Source organism: Lithobates pipiens, unplaced genomic scaffold (assembly GCF_037356315.1).
Source record: "Lithobates pipiens isolate NorthernLeopardFrog02 unplaced genomic scaffold, aLitPip1_a1.2 Scaffold_1, whole genome shotgun sequence".
In the NCBI taxonomy this organism is placed as follows: domain Eukaryota; kingdom Metazoa; phylum Chordata; class Amphibia; order Anura; family Ranidae; genus Lithobates; species Lithobates pipiens.
Genome location: NW_027507685.1, coordinates 103,390,448 through 103,412,069, shown reverse-complemented (window position 1 = coordinate 103,412,069; position 21,622 = coordinate 103,390,448). Strand labels below are relative to the sequence as shown.

The 21,622-nt window shown below is 44.2% G+C and overlaps 1 protein-coding gene across 2 annotated transcripts in view; it reads left to right on the top strand.

Annotated features, from left to right (window-relative positions):
- The window catches only part of ASTN2 (astrotactin 2), a 661,578-nt gene that overhangs the window by 386,105 nt on the left and 253,851 nt on the right, over positions 1–21,622 (top strand). For both annotated transcript variants that reach the window (XM_077468007.1, XM_077468041.1), the window contains one exon: positions 11,751–11,888. In XM_077468007.1, the coding sequence (XP_077324133.1) occupies positions 11,751–11,888 (138 nt within the window). The remainder of the gene's footprint in view (positions 1–11,750; positions 11,889–21,622) is intronic.

Below are 21,622 nucleotides of genomic sequence, written 5' to 3'. Positions count from 1 at the left end.
AATGACAATTGCGCGGTCATACAACACTGTACCCAAATGAAATTTTTATCATTTTATTCACACAAATATAGCTTTCTTTTGGTGGTATATAATCACCATTTGGGTTTTTATTTTTTGCTACACAAACAAAAAAAGACAGAAATGTTTTTTAAAAAAGTGTTTCATAGTTTGTTATAAAATTTTGCAAACGGGTAATTTTACTCCTTCATTGATATTCGCTGGTGGGGCTGCACTGATAGGCACTGATGGGTACTGATGGGCTGCACTGATGGGCACAGATAAGGTGACACTAATAGGCACAGATAAGGTGACACTGATAGGCACAGATAAGGCGACACTGATAGGCACAGATAAGATGGCACTGATGGGCACTGATAAAACGACACTGATGGGTGACACTGATGGTTGGCACTGATGGGTGGCATTGATGGGTGGCACTGACAGATGGCACTGATGGGGATTGATGTGCAATGATAGGAGGCACTGACGGGCACTGGTAGGTGGTATTGATAGGCAGCACTGGTAAGGACGCACTGATTAATTTATAGACGGCACTGATAGGCGACACTGTGGGCACTGATAGGCAGCGCTTTGGGCACTGATAGGTGGCACTGCGAGGTGACACTGTGTGCACTGATGGGTGATAATGTGGGCACTGGTAGGTGGCACTGATGGGCACTGGTAGGTGGCGTTGGTGGGCACTGGTGGTACCTGGGCACTGATGTCCCTCTCGCAGTCGCCGGTGATCGGCTTTTTTTTTCCTCCTCACGCTATCAGCGTAAGGAGGAAAAACAGCCGATTACCGGCTTTGTTTACATCACATGATCAGCTGTCATTGGCTGACAGCTGATCATGTGGTAAGGGGTGGGGATCTCATAGACTCGTTGATCACAGAGCACAGCGTGCTCACCCTGCAGGGGGCATGCAGGTCGCTCGAGCACGGGAAGACATCCATGGATGCCCTCCCGGCAAATTAAGTCCGCGCTGTAGCTGTCTTTCGGCTACAGCATGGACGGCTGGTGGTTAAATAGGCAAAAATTAAAAATGCCTGTAAACGAAATGCAGCAAACATGAGTTACCATATTTAGCCGCGTTTAGAAGCGATTGGCGCTTGAAATGCCTCTAAACTCAGCATCTGAACAAATTTTTTTGCTTTCCAAAAAAAAAGCCTAACACTCCTCCACTTTTCCATTCTCTCTGCATGCTGTCTCCATCTAATTTTATATTACTATAATTGTACTACAATTTCTGTACAATATAGTATCTAAATTTAAACTCGCAACTTCTTTATTTACCTCGAACATACTGCTTCATTGGGTTTCCACAGTACTTTACGTTCCCATACTTGGAAGTATTTTATGATCTCCTTATTTGCTCGAAACATTAAGAACTGTATATTTCAACTGATCTAATCATAGCTGTTTGACTATTATATTTAAACGTTTGGGATGCTACCTTTAAATCTTTAAACGTACACATTTTCTGAAATGTATTGTTTCTCGTTGTAATATGAAATTTACTCTCTTCATAAAGGCTTGTGGACACTTGACCAATCTGTTTGATAAATCCCTTACATCTACACTCAATGTCACGGTTTCTCAACCAGGGTTCCATGGTACCCTAATGTTCCTCAACAGGTTCCTAGGGGTTCCTTGGGCAGTGAGCAGGATCTGCCTCTCAGATAAGTTCCCACTGACACCATTGGTCTTTTTAGATATCTGTAAGGGGGTCATTTTTCCCAGTGAGCTCAAGTGTAAAGAGCATTCTTCCCACTGGCTGTCACACTAATGTATCATGAGGTATAGGATATAGTCATTTTTAGCAGGCTTCCCTGAGACCGGAAAGTTATTTCAAGGGTTCCTCTGTGTTGAAAAGGTTGGGAAAGGCTGATCTATGTGGGCAACCCTTCAAATGACTAAGTTCAGGCCACTGTTAATGCTGATTAGACCATTGGCTTCTCTGAGTGTGCGATGAGGGGGAACCTTAAGTGAAGAGTCATAGACATGTAGAGCTTGGTTTATAGATAACTGGTAAAATGAATAAAGCCAATTTTACATGGCGTTAGATGTTTTCAGTGAAGGCTGCTGTTAAGGCTACAGCATACAAAGATATTTTATACCATTGTGGGCTTCCTATATTGTGGAATTAAAGACATGGTTTTACTAGTTTGATGTGGAGGAACTTGAGTGTCCTATACAGAGCCCTGACCTCAACCCTACTGAACACCGTTGGAATAATTTGGAACACCAATTGTGAGCCATGTCTTCCTATCTAACATCAGTACCTAAATGCCCACAAATTCTCACAGACACCCTCCAAAATCTTCTGGAAAGTGTCCTCAGAAGAATGGAGGATATTATAGCCACTGTCACGTACCTGGTAGTTGAGCCCAATATGCTGAGGGAGGCCTCTCTTATGTCCCTGACACACGGTGCCTGATAGAGTAGACAGGAAGCACAGGAGTACAGGACAGCACAAGTGCCTGGCAGGATCAACAGCTGGAAGGCTGGTCTGGAGATCCAGATGATGCTGAGACAACTGGAACAGCAGGTGGGATGCAGCAGACAGGAAGCTGAAGCAAGCAAGGCAGGGAGGCAGTCAAAAGATGCAGGAAGATGGTCCCAGGGATTGGAACACAGGAGGGTCAGACAGGCCAGGTCATACACAAGTGAGAAGTACTGGTGCAGATACAGGAGGCTGAAGGAGTCACAGAGCAAGCTGGGTCAACAACAGACTGTACGGATAAGCCAAGGGATAAGACAAGAGCAAGGTGGTGGACAGGCCGGGGTCAGGTGCAGGCAGAGGGCAGAGGATAGTCACAAGGTAAGCTGGATGTCACAGGAATGGATAGGAAACACAAATATCTCTCAGGGAACACTGTAGATCAGACAGCAGCGTCTTCTTGTCACCGTAAGGTTTAAATAACGCACCTGGCGCAGATAATCGTGTACACACATATTCATGCATGCGTGTACTCATTGGCACCCGCAAGCGCGCACCCACTTGTGTGGAACTACTAGTCCCAGCAAGCCTTTCCTGACAGCCACAAAGGGAGGAAACTCTATATTAATGGACATGGTTTTGAAATAGATGAAACCAAGTTCATAAACACATTGGGGTTGATTTAGTAAAACTGCTAGGACTTCCAGCTCTGGTCATCTATGTCATTCTGCCGATTTCCCATGAGCCCAACCTGATGTTTGCACACCCCATAGGGGGCACGTCATCATGCAAGCTAGTCTCACACCACTCCAGGACTGAGCGCTCACACGTCATTAAATGAGTCCTGGACAAGTGCCTGCTTCCCATCCCTGGAAGACGAAGAGTAACTTCCTCTTTACATTTTGATATACAGCGGGGGGGGGGGGGGGGGGGGGGGTGTTACTGGTGGATGGGGATGTTACATGTCTGGAGTTTTGCTTTTAATCAACCAATCAACCAAAGCAGTACTGGAAAAATGCCTGCTTCCCATCAATGGAAAGAAAATCTTTTGAAAACCACATGGTTAGTCTCTCACAATCTATTCAACACAAAGTTATAATGTTCTCCACAATCAAGGAGTTGTTTGCATGCCCCATAGGCGACACATGATCATGCAAGCTAGTCTCACAGTGCTCGGGGACTGGTTACTCACAAGTCATTAGAAGAGCGCTGGTCAGTCCTTGAAAAATGCCTTCTCCCCATCCCTGGAAGAAAAATAACTTCCTATTGAGAGTATAGGGTTTTAAAAAAAATATAGGGGGGGGGGGTTACATGCCTGGAGTTCTGATTTTAAATCAACCAATTAACCAAAGCAGTCTTGGAAAAATGTCTACTCCCTATCACTGGAAAAAGAAGAGGAGCCTCTTGTGATGTCACCAGACCAGCTAGAAGACTTCAAGATAAAAAGGTAAGTATGGAGTTTCGGAAAGATACCCTTGAGAGAGAGGATGGCAGGGGGTTAAATGCCTGGAGTTTTGATTCCAAACAACTAATCATGTCCAAGCAAAAATCTTTTTAATTGCCCTAACGTGATTGAGTATTCAAAAAGCACACAGTTTTATTTTATTTGCTTGCCAAGTGAACATCTTCTATCCCTTTAATAAATGAAAGAACGTTCCCCCTCATGCATAGTTTAGTTATCATTATTTATTGTCAGTAAATTCATCTATACTAGCTCTTGTTCTGTATTTTGTTCTTCGATTTCCTTTCTACTTTCCCAACCTCTTCTTTCCACCATAAAGTTTGATAACCAAGAACTTTTTCTGCAGACTCCATGATTACTTTTTAATTTCCTCCCATCTTTCCTCCATTTCCTTTCATTAGCTACATGTTCTGCTTATATATTCTTATTTATTTCTTCATTATATTTCTGTTTGATATTTCCGGCTGCATTCAGCTTATTACCATCGGGATCGCGTTACTTTTTTATCTTTTGGCCTATGTGAGTGTGGGAGGAAGAAGCAGCACAACAAGCCTATCAGGTCATGTGCCCTTCTGCTTCACTGGAGATTTCTATCCTCCATGAGCCCGCCTTAAGACACCCGCATTATAGTTTGACAGGTATACTGCCCCAGTCAAGCTCCCTGCCTGCCACCTTCCTTGGAGATCAGACAGAGATGATCTTATCATGTTGCTGTTTCTCCTGATCACTGAGGGGTGGATCTAGGATGAACTGGGTTCAAACCAAGCTGGGTGGATGATGCTGGCCGTCAGACTGAGGACATCTAGTGGCAGATATAAGTACTGCAGGACATTTTTTTGCGATTAAAAGTTGAATAGTGCAGAACACACAGTTTCAAATGGTATAAACTGTTTTCCTGAATCTGTGATCGGAATCCCTTGTCAGAAACCATGAATCAGACTGAGACAGAAGTACAGTTAAATCACACTTGTTTAATAATAATAAAAAAAGGTAAACAGAGTAAATGTAGTCAAAACATAGCCAGAGTTCAGGAACCAGAATGGATAAATCAGACAAGCCAAAACCATCAGGTAGCCAGAGAACAGTGTAGTAGAACAGCAAGCAGGATCTGAAGCCAGAAGGACTGTCAGCCAAGCAAGTCTTTAACGGGAACGCAGGAGATAGTCTCTGTGATGTTGACCAAGGCGAAGGCAGAGATCCTCTGGGCTGGACGGCTTAATTAGGCAGGACTGATGAGCAGGATATCATCAACAGGTGAGTCACTGTGGAGAGATATGAGCTGGCAATTAGCCGACAGCTGAGTGGCCAGCTCAGAGAAGAGCAGCCCTGACATCCCTGCCCTGCAGCAGCATGTACACAAAATTTGCCTATTGACCTAATATGGTCATATGCCTGTATTGGGTCAATGACATTGACAAAATATGGTCACATGGCCACATTAGGTCAATAATATTGACTTAATATGCCCACATGACCATATTAGGTCAATGATATTGACTTATTATGGCCAAATGCTACTATTAAGTCAATGGCTTTGACTTAACATAGCCACAAAGTCATATTAGGTAAATGACGTTGGCTTAATATGGCCATGTTGCATATTAGGTCAATAACATTGCCTTACTATGGCCACATGGTCATATTACATAGTTACATAGTCAGGTTGAAAAAAGACACAAGTCCATCCAGTTCAAGCAAAAAAAATATATATATATATCTAATAAATATCATACCAGCCCATATACCCAATTCTATACCCACAGTTGATCCAGAGGAAGGCAAAAAACCCCAGCAGAGCATGATCCAATTTACTAAAGCAGGGGAAAAAATTCCTTCCTGATCCCCCGAGAGGCAATCGGATTTTCCCCGGATCAACTTTACCTATAAATTTTAGTACCCAGTTATATTACGTACACTTAGGAAATAATCCAGGCCTTTCTTAAAGCAATCCACTGAGCTGGCCATAACCACCTCTGCAGGGAGTCTATTCCACTTTTTCACAGCTCTTACTGTGAAGAAACCTTTCCGTATTTGGAGATGAAATCTCTTCTCCAATAGACGTAAAGAGTGCCAATATTAGGCCAATGACATTGACTTGTTATGGTCACATGGTCATATTAGGTCAATTAGATTGGCTTAATATGACCACATGGTCATATTAGGCCTATGACATTGACTTGTTATGGTCACATGGTCATATTAAGTAAATGCCAGTGACTTATTATGGCCACATGGTACTACTAGGTCAATGACTTTGACTTAATGTGGTCACATGGTTATATCAGGTAAATGACATTGACTGAATATGGTTGTGTTGCATATTAGGTCAATGACATTGACTTAATATGATCACATGGCCATATTAGGTCAATGACATTGACTTATTATGACCACATGGTACTATTAGGTAAATTACTTTGACTTAACATGGTCACATGGTCATATCAGGTACAGTGCCTCGAAAAAAAGTATTCATACCCCTTGAAATTTTCCACATTTTGTCATGGTACAACCAAAAACTTAATGTATTTTATTGAGATTTTATGAGATAGACCAACACAAAGTGGCACATAATTGTGAAGTGAAAGGAAAATGATAAATGGGTTTCCAATTTTTTTACAAATATCTGAAAAGTGTGGCATACATTTGTATTCAGCCCCCTTACTCTGATACCGTTAACTAAAATTGAGTGGGACCAATTGCCTTCAGAAGTCACCTAATTACTATATAGTCCACCTGTGTGTAATTTCATCTCAGTATAAATATAGCTGCTCTGTGAAGCCCTCAGAGGTTTGTTAGAGAACCTAAGTGAACAAACAGCATCATGAAGGCCAAGGAACACACCAGTCAGGCCATGGATAAAGTAGTGGAGAAGTGTAAAGCAGTATTAGGTTATTAAAAAATATCCCAAGCTTTGAACATCTCACAGAGCTCTGTTCAATCCATCATCAGAAAATTGAAAGAGTATGGCACAACTGCAAACCTACCAAGACATGGCTGCCCACCTAAACTGACCGGCCAGAGAAGGAGAACATTCATCAGAGAAGAAGCCAAGGGGTCCATGGTAACACTGGAGGAGCTGCAGAGATCCACAGCTCAGGTGGGAGAATCTGTCCACAGGACAACTATTAGTCGTGCTCTCCACAAATCTGCCCTTTATGGAAGAGTGACAAGAAGAAAGACATTGGTGAAAGAAAGTCATAAGAAGTCCTGTTTGTAGTTTGTGAAAAGCCATGTGGGGGACACAGCAACCATGTGGAAGAAGGTCCTCTGGTCAGATGAGACCAAAATTGAACTTTTTGGCCTAAAGGTAAAACACTATGTGTGGCGAAAAACTAACACTGCACATCACCCTGAACACACCATGCTTTTCTTCAGCAGGGACAGGGAAGCTGGTCAGAGTTGATGAGAAGATGGATGGAGCCAAATACAGGGCAAAACCTGTTAGAGTCTGCAAAAGACTTGAGACTGGGGCGGAGGTTCACCATCCAGCAGGACAACGACCCAAAACATACAGCCAGAGCTACAATGGAATGGTTTAGATCAAAGCATATTCATGTGTTAGAATGATCCAGTCACCGTCCAGACATTGGAATCACATTGAGAATCTGTGGCAAGACTTGGAAATTGCTGTTCACAGACGCTCTCCATCCAATCTGACAGAGCTTGAGATATTTTACAAAGAAGAATGGGCAGAAATGCCCCTCTCTAAATGTGCAAAGCTGGTAGAGACATCCCCAAAAAGACTCGGTGTTGTAATTGTAGAGAAAGGGGGTTCTACAAAGTATTGACTCCGGGGGCAGCTGTATTTATACTGAGATTAAATTACACACAGGTGGACTCTATTTACTAATTAGGTGACTTCTGAAGGCAATTGGTTCCACTAGATTTTAGTTAGGGGTATCAGAGTAAAGGGCGCTGAATACAAATGCCCCCCCCCCCCCCCCACACTTTTCACATATTTATTTATAAAAAAAGTTAATAAACATTTATAATTTTCCTTCCACTTCACAATTATGTGCCACTTTGTGTTGGTCTATCACAGTGATGGCGAAACTTTTTGAGTCTGAGTGCCCAAACTGAAATAAATAAGTTGGTTTTGTGTTGTAAAGTGCCAACACGGCAATTCGCGAGAGAGGGGTGCTGAGCAAAAGAGAGGGGGTGTGTGAGAGAGATGGGTGTGTGTGTAAGAGAGAGGGGGGTTGTGTGTAAGAGAGAGAGAGGGTTGTGTGTAAGAGAGAGAGAGGGTTGTGAGATAGGGGTTTGTGAGAGAGAGAGAAAGAGGGCTGTGAGAGAGAGAGAGGACACATAGAGAGAGAAAGGTGACAGAGAGTGAGGGGGGGACAGATAGATAGAGATAGGGGACACACACAGAGGGGGGACACAAGGGGGGCAGAGAGAGGGGGGACAGAGAGATGGGGGCACAGAGAGGGGGAGGGGGGGCAGAGAGGGAGAGGGGGGACAGAGGGGGAAGGGTGTGAGAGATATGGGACAGAGATAAAGGGGAGGGCACAGTAAAAGAGAGAGAGAGAGAGGACAGAGACAGAGAAGGGTGACAGAGAGTGAGGGGGACAGATAGATAGAGATAGGTGATACACACAGAGAGGGGGGGCACATGGGGGGCAGAGAGAGGGGGGACACAAAGGGGGAGGAGTGTGAGAGATGCTGAGAGAGAGAGGGGGCAGAGAGAGAGATAGATGGGACAGAGAGAGGGAGAGATATGGGACAGAGATAAAGGGGAGGACACAGAGAAAGAGTGAGAGGGGACAGAGAGAGAGGGGGGACAGAGAGAGAGGGGGGACAGAGAGAGAGAGAGGGGGACAGAGAGAGAGAGAGAGAGAGAGAGAGGGGACAGAGAGAGAGAGAGGGGGGACAGAGAGAGAGATGGGGGACAGAGAGAGAGATGGGGGACAGAGAGAGAGAGGGACAGAGAGAGAGAGAGGGGACAGAGAGAGAGAGAGAGAGGGGACACAGAGAGAGGGGGGCCCAGAGAGAGGGTGAGCAGCAAGAGGGGGACACGGGGGCTGAAAAAGGAGAGCTGAGAGAAAGGGAGACCTCTAGCTCTGTCCTTATCTGCAATCCCTGCTCTGCCTCCCTGCCCCAGTCTTTGTCTGCAGGTATTCAGTGTATAATTGTGCCCGGTACCTGTCTCCATCCCTGTTCCATCCAGCGGCTCCCTCACAGCCTGCGCCTCTCGCCTGTCCTTGTCTTCTGGGCCCACGGTCAGTCTGTTCTCTGGGCCTCACTCTTGAAGGAGGTTTGAGGAGTCCAAGCTCCGGAAGGCGCCAGGGATGCTGCACCCCTCTTCAGCCATACAATGAAGCAGTGAAGCTCTTCTCTCCCTCCCATGCATGCTGTCAGGCCTGTAGCCTACCACGCAGAGAATGTGGGGCTGCCCACTCACTCATGCAGACAGTTTCCCGCACCTCGCCGCTGCTTGCTTCTCTCCCTCGGGTGCTCTCAGGTCTGTAGCCTTCCGCGCGGAGGCTGCGGAGCCACTCACTCACTTGTGCAGTTAATTTCCTGCCATGTTAGTTAGTTTTCTGCCATGTTCTCCCCACCGTGAACCAGGACCCTCTCGCGTGCCCACAGAGATGTGTGCCAGCTGTGGCGCGCGTGCCATAGGTTCGTCATCACTGGTCTATCACATAAAATCCCAATAAAATAAATTTACGTTTTTTTTGGTTGCAACATGACAAAATGTGGGAAATTTCAAGGGGTATGAATACTTTTTTCAAGGCACTGCAAATTACATTGACTTATGAAGGCCACATGGTACTATTAGGTCAATGAGTTTGACTTAACGTGGTTATATTCATTTGTGTCTTTTAGAGCTGCCAGGCATTCAGATTAGAAAGAACATTTAAAGCCTATTTGCCAATATGTAAGAAAAAAAAAGAGCAGTGTATGGCAGAGTCGGATATATATATATATATATATATATATATATATATATATATATATATATATATATATATATTTTTTTTTTTTTTCTTTTCTTTCACATGCGAGCTCCCATTGCCAAGTACCCAACAGTAGAATATTAATCATTCTGACAGACGAATGCTTTCCGTAGCAGAAGGCTGAATGGAGTCACGTGATCTCAACGCTGCTCTATGTTGGGATGATTGCTGTAAATGGCCACATCCAGAGATAATTTGGTATTACATTGTAACATTAATCCACACACAAAAAAAAGACTTTGTCTAAAATATGTTACATTCTTCCAGTTGGTGAACGGTGCAAAAATCTAGGCATTGTTCTTGGTGAAGGGTTCTTTTTAAAGTATAGCTTCATACCAGCAGTATGGGGGGTCTGGTGGGGTTGTGTCTGGTGGGGTCTGCCTTCCATACATCTGAGTTTGGAGTTTGGTAATCCAGAACAAGCATGCAGCAAGCAAAAGACAATATTTAATTTCACTAAACTGGTTTCAGGTCAGTGACAGACATTGTCAGAACACCAGTCTGACAGCCAGAGAACGGAAGATAAATTCATCGGTGGTGGTCTATATTCTTCCCTACAACAGTGGTCCTCAACCATGGGGGGGGGGGCACTGCCAGTCCATGGCATTCCTCCTTCTGGGCCCCGCCTTCTTGGACCAAATTTTGTAATGGTTTAGAGCAGTGGTCCTTATACTGCAGCCAGGGGCCGGATGTCACCCTTTGCTTGCCTTTATCTGGCTTTTGAGGCTTGGGAAACTATCCCTCCCACTGATACCAGTGATGGGACACTATTCCTCTCACTGACACCAATGATGGGGCACTATTTCTCCCATTGATACCAATGATGGGGCACTATTCCTCCCACTGACACCAATGATGGGAAACTATTACTCCCACTGATATCAATGATGGGACACTATTCCTTCCACTGATACCAACGATGGGGCACTATTTCTCCTATTGATACCAATGATGGGGCACTATTCCTCCCACTGACACCAATGATGGGACACTATTTCTCCCACTGACACCAATGATGGGACACTATTCCTTCCACTGATACCAATGATGGGAAACTATTACTCCCACTGATACCAATGATGGGACACTATTCCTCCCACTGATACCAATGATGGGGCACTATTCCTCCCACTGACACCAATGATGGGACACTATTCTTCCCACTGATACCAATGATTGGGCACTATTTTTGCCTCCGATACCAATGATGGGGCACTATTCCTCCCACTGATGCCAATGATGAGGCAACTATTTTTTCCTCTGATACCAATGATGGGGCACTATTCCTCCCACTGATACCAATGATGGGGCACTATTCCTCCCACCGATACCAACAATAGGGCACTTTTATTCCAACAGATGCCATCAACAGGGCATTATTCCTCCCACTAAAACTAATGAGGGGGTACTGTTCATTCCCACTGATGTCTTGACATTTTCTACTACCATCCGCCCCCCCCCCCCCAAATTCTGAAGGACAGTAAACTGGCCCTTTTTTTAGAAGGTTTGGAGACCCCTGGTTTAGAGTTCCAAGAATAGAAGACTTTTGATTGGTTTATTTTCATTTTTTTGGACATTTGCCATGTAACTACCCTGTTTCCCTGACAATAAGACCTAGCGTAATTGTTGGTGATGGCTGCAATATAAGCCCTACCCCCAAATAAGCCCTACCCTGTTTCCCCGAAAATTAGCCATATCCTGAAAATAAGACCTACAAGGACTTTAACTAGGGCTTATTTGGGGGGGTAGGGCTTATATTGCAGCCATCACTGACAATCACGCTAGGTCTTATTTTCAGGGAAACAGGGTATGTAAGACAAAACACAGGGACAGACCTCTGCCCAAAGCACATTCTCATGAATCCACTATTATATATATTACAGGTCCACATACAGCTTGGGGCAAGGCGTATGGCTCCCTGTCAGCAAAAGCTTTGTGGTCCCTCCGATGGAGCTATCGATCAGTCCGCTGGCCAGCTGCAAGACCGACGTGCTCGTTACAGAAGATCCCGGGGATGTCCGGTAAGAATAAATAGAGACCTATACAGAAATGATAGCATTGTCTATAAATGAATATGTGTACATGGTATGATAATTGATACATTGAAACTATGTTATGTACAAAGAATATATCTTGACACTAAGAGAATACAGAGAGATGGGACAGACGACCACCAGTGATATCTGCCAAGCTATTATCATGACATCCATTTGAACCAGAAGAATTCCATGACTTATTAAATGCCTCAGTTCCTTGGTTGACAAATAATGCAGACACTATCTTTTGGTTTTGTGAGCATGTACTAGACATGTGCAATTCTTTTCGTTCGGAATTCATTTTTTTTAACGAATTTCGACAAATTTGTTGATTCGGAAACATCCGAATTAACGAAAGCCCGTTTAACAAATTTTTCCAACTATTCGTAAATTTAAATATTTGTAAATTCGAAAATTCAAATATTTGTAAATTTGATAATTCGTAAATTTAAATATTTGTAAATTCGTAAATTTGAAAATCCTAATATTTGTAAATTCGTTAATTCGGAATTTCATAATTTCGAAAACCCAAAAATTTGAAAATCTCAAATAATAACTATTGAATTATAGGTATTGGAATTTCCTTTCAAGTTTGGCTGTTAGTGAGCGTAACAAATAAGAATTTATTCAGAGTTCCAAATTATGCAAAATAATGAATGCCACATCTAAATGAATGGAACGCAATGAATTAATAATAAATAACAATAATAATAAAAAAAACTTTTTATTATTATTAATTCCTTCCGTTCCATTTGTTTTAGTTGCAGCATTCGTTATTTTGGACTCCTCTTTGGATCTGGGGAATCTTGCAACTGTATAAACAGAGTAAAACAAAAGGGTGCAAACGCCTAGTGAACTTTATTAAAGGATAAAAAGAGTACATACTAGACATGTGTGTAACGATATTACGTACTGGGCACACGAAAAGCTGTAGCTAGTGGCCATGTCGTTTGAGAACCTTAGGGCAGCCATGACAGCTTGGCTAACAGTTTAACATTACAGTAAAAATCTGAACACACTCCCTCCTCCCTTATGTTTAGGAATTCATAGGCTTTAGACTTCAAAAGAACTTATCTCAACATAGAGAAGCAGACCCAGGAGAGGTAAAAACAGCTAACATTGGTCTGGCAGGATGTCCAGGCCTATCGTAAAACTGTCACCTTCTCAATTCAGAGAACCAGCAGATACCGGTTGTAAATACCTTGCATACAGTGCACATAAAGCTTAACCACTTCAGCCCCGGACCATTTTGCTGGCCAAAGACCAGATTCGGTTTGGGATTCGGCACTGCGTCGCTTTAACTGACAATTGCGTGGTCATGCGATGTGGCTCCCTAACAAAATTGACGTCCTTTTTTTCCCACAAATAAAGCTTTCTTTTGGTGGTATTTGATCACCCCTGTGGTTTTTTTTTTTTGCGCTATAAACAAAAATTTTGAAAAAAACATTATTTTTTACTTTTTGTTATAATAAATATCCCCCAAAAATATATAAAAAAAACATTTCTTTCCCTCAGTTTAGACCGATACGTATTCTTCTACATATTTTTGGTAAAAAAAAACGCAATAAGCAATTATTGATTGGTTTGCGCAAAAGTTATAGTGTTTACTAAATAGGGGATAGTTTTATGGCATTTTTATTAATATTTTTTTTTTTTACTAGTAATGGCGGCGATCAGCGATTTTTATTGTGACTGTGACATTATGGGGGACACATCGGACATTTTTTACATATTTTTGGGACCATTGTCATTTATACACAATCACTGCTATACAAATGCAGTGATTCCTGTGTAAATGACACTGGCAGTGAAGGGGTTAACCAGTGGGTGGCAGTGTAGGGGTTAAGTGTTCCTAGGGGTGTGTTACTAACTGTTGGGGGCTGGGCTTTCATTTAGTGAACACTGATCTCTGCTCCAATCACATGGAGCAGAGATCAGCTTTGAGACGATCGCGGGTATGCCCGCGGTAATCGAGTCCGCGGGACCCGCGACCGGACTCACAGGTGTCCCGACCAGCACGCGAGCCTTCCCCCCGGCGGCGCGTTAGCGATGGCAGGGTGGCATTAAAGATTGGACGTACCTGTACTCCAATATGCCTGCCCGTGCCATTCTGCCGACGTACATCGGCGTGCTGATACATACATCCGCTGGTCGGTAACTGGTTAAACAGTGGAATAAGTATGAAATCTCAGCATGTTTCATAACTTCCAAAGTAATAATAGGACAGCCATAATATGGACATATTTAGTTTCCTCAGATAATTTGTAACATTTCATGTCCAGACACCCCTATATCGGAAACCAGTGGTACCCCTTATTCCTCCTAGATAAATTAGACATTGGAGACATGTCATGTTTATATCTGTTTTGAAGGAAATCTCACGTTGAACAATAACATAGATATTTGCAGTTTGAAAACAGTAGAGATACAGAGATAGGAATATGTATCACAAAGTAGACCTGGGACATGGTCATGAGTGTAGACACCTCCCAGCAACAACCCCTAAACCAGATGATCAGACGATTGGTCGCTGGTCGCTGTCAATGCCCCTTTGATCTGACAGAAAAGAGGATACGCTAAGGCCGCGTACACACGCGCGGACTGTTCGCCCAACCTTGTCCGCTGAACAGTGTTTGGGCGGACAGTCCGCTCGTGTGTGGGGCTTCAGCGGACAGTTTCAGCGGACAGTTGGCCGAACAAGGTCTTACGGAAATTCCGAAAAACTGTCCGCTGAAACAAGGTTTCAGCGGACTGTTCGCTCGTGTGTAGGCTTGTTCGGCCAACTAAGTCTCGCGCATGCTCAGAAAGGATTTCCACGTCGGAAGGTTGCATTGCAGTGTATAGGACGTCGTATTTTTCGTCCCGTCGTACGTGCCGTTCACGTCATCGCGCACGGTTTCAGCAAACTGTTCGTCCGTCGTGTGTGGCCATGTCCGTCCATGCTAAGTTTGAGCGGACTGTTCGCTCAAACTGTTGGACGGACAAAGTTGGGCCAACAGTCCGCGCGTGTGTACGCGGCCTAAGACAATGGTCAGTTCTCCTTTTAACATCCAAGCAGGAACATCTGCCAAGTTTGAGAACCGATTACCCAGCTCATCGGTTGAACTCTGGTCAACCCTCGGACATTAATTGAAAGTATTCTTCTTCCCCGATTTTACCTTATTTCTTGGGGGCTGTATATCGTCGTTATCTCTTTGAAACATCTTTTTTCTGTAAATGTTTTATTTGCACCAACTTTGACATTTTCATAATAAACCCTTAGGATGCTTGCCCCTTGAAGAGCGTTACTTTTGTAGAGTAAGGCCTCTGAGCAGACCTGTCTGTGATGGCAATGTGGGTTGCAGACGCTTATGCTAAAATTATAATTGGTATAGCTAAAAATCACGGGTCTCCTCCCGACTCGGTCTAAAACAGGGGTGGTGGCAGTTAAAGGGTCAATTGCATAATTAGCTCAGTGACAATCCCTCTCAGGCTGCCGGCACCTAGATTGTGGTTCCACAAGCTGGATAATCTTTGTGCTGGGCGCAGCTGAGAGTGGCATTGTTACGTAAGTGACAGCGTGGTTTGAGGTTGGCCGGTCCTTCGTCACGCATTAGCGAGGAGGGCAGGGATCTGACACCAGCGTTCGTCACAATGTGCACTGCTGAAAAATGTGTTCGTTTTCGTTTCATTCGCTTTTTTTTCCCCCTTTTTTTGGGTCATTCGTTATGATCGCAAATCATAAATTCAAAAATTCATAAATCCAAAAATTCGTAAATTCGAAAAAATTTGTAATCTCAAAACTTTGTCATTTCGGGATTTCGTAAAGTTCTAAATTTGGTAAAGTTCTAAAATTCCTAAATTCGAAAGAACCACAATCTGAAAATTCTAAAGAGTAATTACGGTAACAATAACTAACTATTAAATTATAGGTTGTGTAATTTCCTTTCAAATTTGGCTGTTTTATCAGAAGTTACGAATTATCCAAAACAACGAATGCCATATCTAAACAAATGGAACGTAATGAATTAATAATAATAATAAATAATAATAATACAACTTTTTATTATTATTAATTATTAATTCATTCCGTACCATTTGTTTAGATGAGGCTTTCTTTATTTTGAATAATTTGTAACTTTGGATAAATTCGTGTTCACTAACAGTCAAATTTGAAAAGAAAATCCAATACCTATAATTTAACAATTCATTATCATTTCAAATTTTCAAATTTTCTGGTTTTCAGAATTATGAATTTATGAATTTACAAATGATCGAATTTACAAATACTTGAATTTACAAATAGTTGGAAAAATTAATTAAACGGGTTTTTGTTAATTCGGATGTTTCCAAATCAACTAATTTGTCGAAATTCCTTAAAAAACTAATTTGTAACGAAACGAATTGCACATGTCTAGTACATACTCACAAAACCAAAAGATAGTGTCGGCATTATTTGTCAACCAATGAACCGGTAATGGAACTCTTCTGGTTCAAATGGATGTCATGATAATTGCTGGTCTGGGGATGACTCTTTGCTGGTCTGGGGATGTCTCTTTGCTGGTCTGGGGCCGTCTCTTTGCTGGTGTGGGGCTGTCTATTTACTGGTATGGGGCTGTCTATTTACTGCTCTGAGACCGACTCTTTGCTGGTCTGGGGATGTGTCTTTGCTGGTCTGGGGATGTCTCTTTCCTGGACTGCGGATGTCTTTTTGCTATATGGGGATGTCTCTTTGCTGTATTGGGATGTCTCTCAGGGTGAATATATAGTCACCGACCCCCCCCCCCCCCTCACGAACGCTGATCCACATCTCCGCCCTACTCTCCCCCCCCCCCCCCCAGGGATTGGGCTGCCCAGTTTAAAATTCCCAGGCCTATTTTTTGTCTCAGTCCAGCCTAGATGCCCGGTCATTGGTTCAAATCCCAACAATGTCATTATCTGCATGGAAGTTGCATGTTTTCTCATTGTGACTACATGGGGGCTCCTCTCAAACTCTAAGGACATGCTGGTAGGCTCCTGTCCGAATTGAGCGCAGTATGTATGTATGCATTTAAATTAGAGACCTTTGATTGTAAGCTCCCTAAGCTTGGGGACTAATGTGCATGCACAATATATGTAATGCAATAAATGATGATAAATTTGTTCTCTGTAGCCTTCTCCTGTGAGCCCAGGCTGGTGTGATGATCCTTAGGGGTGTGTCCATGACAGACTGGGTGTACAGAAAGTAGTGGCGGCTGATGCTCCATTGGTCAGTGGGGTAATCAGACGGTCGTGACCACAGACCCCACCCGTCACCCTGCAGATCACGGCGGCGGCTCCCCCCTCCATCTCCTCCCGGCCGTTGCTTCTCCTCAAGTCCAATTGGGTCTTCAGACTCCTGGCCAATTGGGTCTCAGGACACACTTCCTTCTTGGCTGGTAGGAGAAGCAGGAAGACATTAGTGAATACTAATTTGCTAATGTCACACGTCTGGCACCCTACATGTAGTTTGGGGGAGTTGGGTGCATGGATTGGGGGGTGGCACCCCGTGCCCCCCTAATGAGCGGCCGCCACTGATGGGAAGGGAGTCGCATGATGCTGCCCATCATTCAACCGGTGAATGTGGACCAGCGTATGTACTGCACAGATTATTACATTAGGGTGTGCACCTTAAAGGGGTTGTAAACCCTTGTGTTTTTTCACCCTAATGCATCCTATGCAAAAACACCTGGCAGTGACTGACCCCCAGCCCACCCCCCCCCCCCATTTTACTTACCTGAGCCCTGAAACTTCACCCGGGGGCGCACTCTCTTTCTGTCCGGGGTTCTCGCTCCTGATTGGATAGATTGATAGCAGTGCAGTCATTGGCTCCTGCTGCTGTCAATCAAATCAAATGATGCGCCCGTAAGGTAACCCCCTTCTCCCATAGGGTTATCTGTAGTGGGCAGTGTCAGTAGAGCAGTGGACAGTGTCAGTAGAGCAGTGGACGGTGTCAGTAGGGCAGTGGACGGTGTCAGTAGGGCAGTGGACGGTGTCAGTAGAGCAGTGGACGAGGTCAGTAGGGCAGTGGATGGTGACAGTAGAGCAGTGGACGAGGTCAGTAGGGCAGTGGATGGTGTCAGTAGGGCAGTGGAAGGTGTCATTAGAGCAGTGGATGGTGTCAGTAGAGCAGTGGAGGGTGTCAGTAGAGCAGTGGATGAGGTCAGTAGGGCAGTGGACGGTGTCAGTAGAACAGAGGACGGTGTTAGTAGGGCAGTGGATGGTATCAGTAGGGCAGTGGACGGTGTCAGTAGAGCAGTGGACGAGGTCAGTAGGGCAGTGGACGGTGTCAGTAGAACAGAGGACAGTGTCAGTAGAGCAGTGGATGGTGTCAGTAGGGCAGTGGATGGTGTCAGTAGAGCAGTGAATGGTGTCAGTAGGGCAGAGGACGGTGTCAGTAGGGCAGCGGATGGTGTCAGTAGGGCAGAGGATGGTGTCAGTAGGGCAGCGGATGGTGTCAGTAGGGCAGTGGATGGTGTCAGTAGAGCAGTGGATGGTGTCAGTAGGGCAGTGGACGGTGTCAGTAGGGCAGCGGACGGTGTCAGTAGGGCAGCGGACGGTGTCAGTAGGGCAGCGGATGGTGTCAGCAGGGCAGAGGATGGTGTCAGTAGGGCAGTGGATGATGTCAGTAGAGCAGAGGATGGTGTCAGTAGGGCAGTGGATGATGTCAGTAGAGCAGTGGGCATTGTCAGGCATTTTTATTTGAATAATTTTATTTTTTGTTATTTTTTTACTGTTTTATTTTTATTTTACAAATTTTTTGTTAGGAGCTCCATTAGGGGGATTGCTGAAATATCAGGGGTTTAAACAGGGGAAATCTGCATCACACAGGCTGATTAGGGTGTCCCCTTGCACACCTGGCACACCCTGTGCTTATGTATATATGCATCTGAGCCTGGGCTGCCATGATAATACATACCCAGGGGGTGTGCCCATGACAGCCTGGGTGTACAAGAAGTCAGTTGAATGACGCTACCTGTCATTCAACCTGTAAAAGGACCAGAGTAAGGTTCAGGAGACTTGTCATAAAGGACGTGAGTAGTACAGAAATCTATATCGAAATGGCAATTATCATAACAGTAATAAATCTCCAAAACTATTTATATGCCTGCTCCCAGGCTAGCGTGATGACACATACCCAGAGGGCGTGTCCATGACAGCCTTGGTGTACAAGTAGCGAGTTGACTGATGCTGCCAGTCATTCTGCGTAAGAGGACCAGCAACAAGATATAGGAGCAGAGTTTGCTGGAGGGGGGGCGGAAAATGCCATTAAGCGATGCTCTCCAAACTGTGGCCCTTTGTTTGACTTTATCTGGTCTTTGGGACACTATCCATCCCACCGATATCAATTGTAGCGGCGATTTATCAACAAATTGTGACGGAACTGATCCCAGACTCTGATTGAGTGCTTCCGTCAGTATACCGCTTCCTAAGTCTGAATATAGATATCAGATATTCCAACCTCTCACAAGCACAAAACAAGACGACACTTGCTTAGCTGCTCAACATGGACTAATTTATTAGGACCAAAATGCCAAGTATTTATAATACAGTAGAAGACTAAAGCCTAACCTAATTAGCATGAGCTAATTATCTAATCATTGACCCAGACTAGATGTCTGAGAGATAGCACTTTTGAGGGTAAGACTTTGTCTCCTAGCTCACTGATTGACTATTCAATGCACATTACCATAAACATAAACACAGGGTTAATTAGCACAACCAACAACGTGTGGAATATTCTTACAAGCCAGACTAGACTCATTTACACAACTGACAGGTGGCTGGAGTTGATGACATTAGCATCTAACAGTTTGTGTCCCAACAGTGTGATTCAGTCTATTGCTAATATAGCAAATACATAGCCAGAGTCTGTGCGTCTTGGGGGGGACATGGATCTGAATCCAAGTAATCCCACCTCAGGGGTCCCCAGGCATACAGCTCACAAAGAGCACTGTTCCCCCAAATGTGAGGGCCCATAATCGCAAGGCAAGAGGCTCGCATTCTGTCCCCTCCAACAGCCTCTGTCCAAAACATTCAAACAACAAAACATTCCTTAAAACAGGAACCAAAATAATAACACAATAACAATAAACATAAGGTTGCTGATCTTTGGAGGCACAAGGTCTCAAGTATTCACTTTGTATCTGCATAACTACTTCACGGTTGCCAAGCCCCACCACACCGGCTCGGGGACAACCTTAACTTTCTGCAGATACCTTTCAGTTTAACTTACCAGTGAATCCACCATTAACTGGTATTCCACAAGGGACTCCACACCTTAGCTGGGCCCTCAATATGATGGTCACAGCATATTTTAAAACGCCTCCAAAGACCCCAACCACCAGGCTACAATGACCACCTAAAGATGAACTGATTACCTAAAGATGAACTGAGAGAGGCGTGCAGGCGGGAACCTTCTTCCTCCATGTGACGGTAACTTTCTTCATCCACCTGGAAGACCCCCTTGCAGCCCCTCCTCCCCACTGTGAAACTCACCAATTCCAGTAAGTGACTGGTTCTTGATTAACTTAAATGAACCCTCTCTCTCCCTGATTCCCCTGTCTCCCAGTCATGCTAACCCTATGCGATTATTTTTTTGTTGCTTCAGGCTATACTATATCACAATTACGAATGGGCCAAACCCCCCCCCCCCCCCCCCCCCCCGATTCGGTTCGCACCAGAACATTCGAACGGGCTGAAAATTTGTACGAACTTTAGAACCCTATTAAAGTTTATGGGACTCAAACGTTCGAAATCAAAAGTGCTAATTTTAAAGGATAATATGCAATCTATGCAACAGACAACACCAGCAATAAGGGGTATCTTCAGGTGTATACTGTGCTGGAGGCACACAACACCCACTTTAACTCCTGCAGATGCCTGTATTAGAGAACACCAGCAATAAAGGTTAGATACAGGTGTATACTGCACTGGAGGCACACAACACCCACTAACTCCTGCAGATGGCTGTATTAGAGAGCAACAGCAATAAAGGGTAGATACAGGTGTATACTGCGCTGGAGGCACACAACACTCACTAACTCCTGCAGATGGCTGAGAAAAGAACACACTATCCCTGCCTATCTAGCTCTTTCCCTGCACGCCAACACACTACACAAGTTCGCTGCGCCACTTATATAGTGTGGGGCGTGTACTAAACCCCCTGAGCTATAATTGGCCACAGGCATCCTGCCTGTGGCGAATTATGGCTCTCCTCGCTGCCGGCGCTGTGATTGGCCAAGCATGCGGGGTCACAGTGCATGCTTGGTCAATCATTAGCCAGCAATGCACTGCGATGGCGTAGTGCATTCTGGGCCGTTCATGCCACACGAATTTGGTGCGAACGGTCCACAAAGTTCTGAATTCGCCGAAAAGACGAACGGCCGATGTTCGAGTTGAACATGCATTTGAGTCTAAAACAGAGCTCATCCCTAATCACAATGCCAATTATTATAATAGTGATCACCCTCTACAACTATATATGCATATTGTTGTATCCAAATTATACAATCCATCTCTCAGGCTCTACCTTTCTTCATTATTTCCAAACAATATGTAATAGTCTTGTTCCTTCACAGCAATCAATAATCACCTCCAGAGATGCAGGCTTACTGTCTGTTACACAATTATCCATCTTAAATCCATAACACTATCAGTTCTGATAGCTTTGCCGCTCTTTTCTCATCTACCCTTCCTCCAACACTCCCAGTGCTATCTGT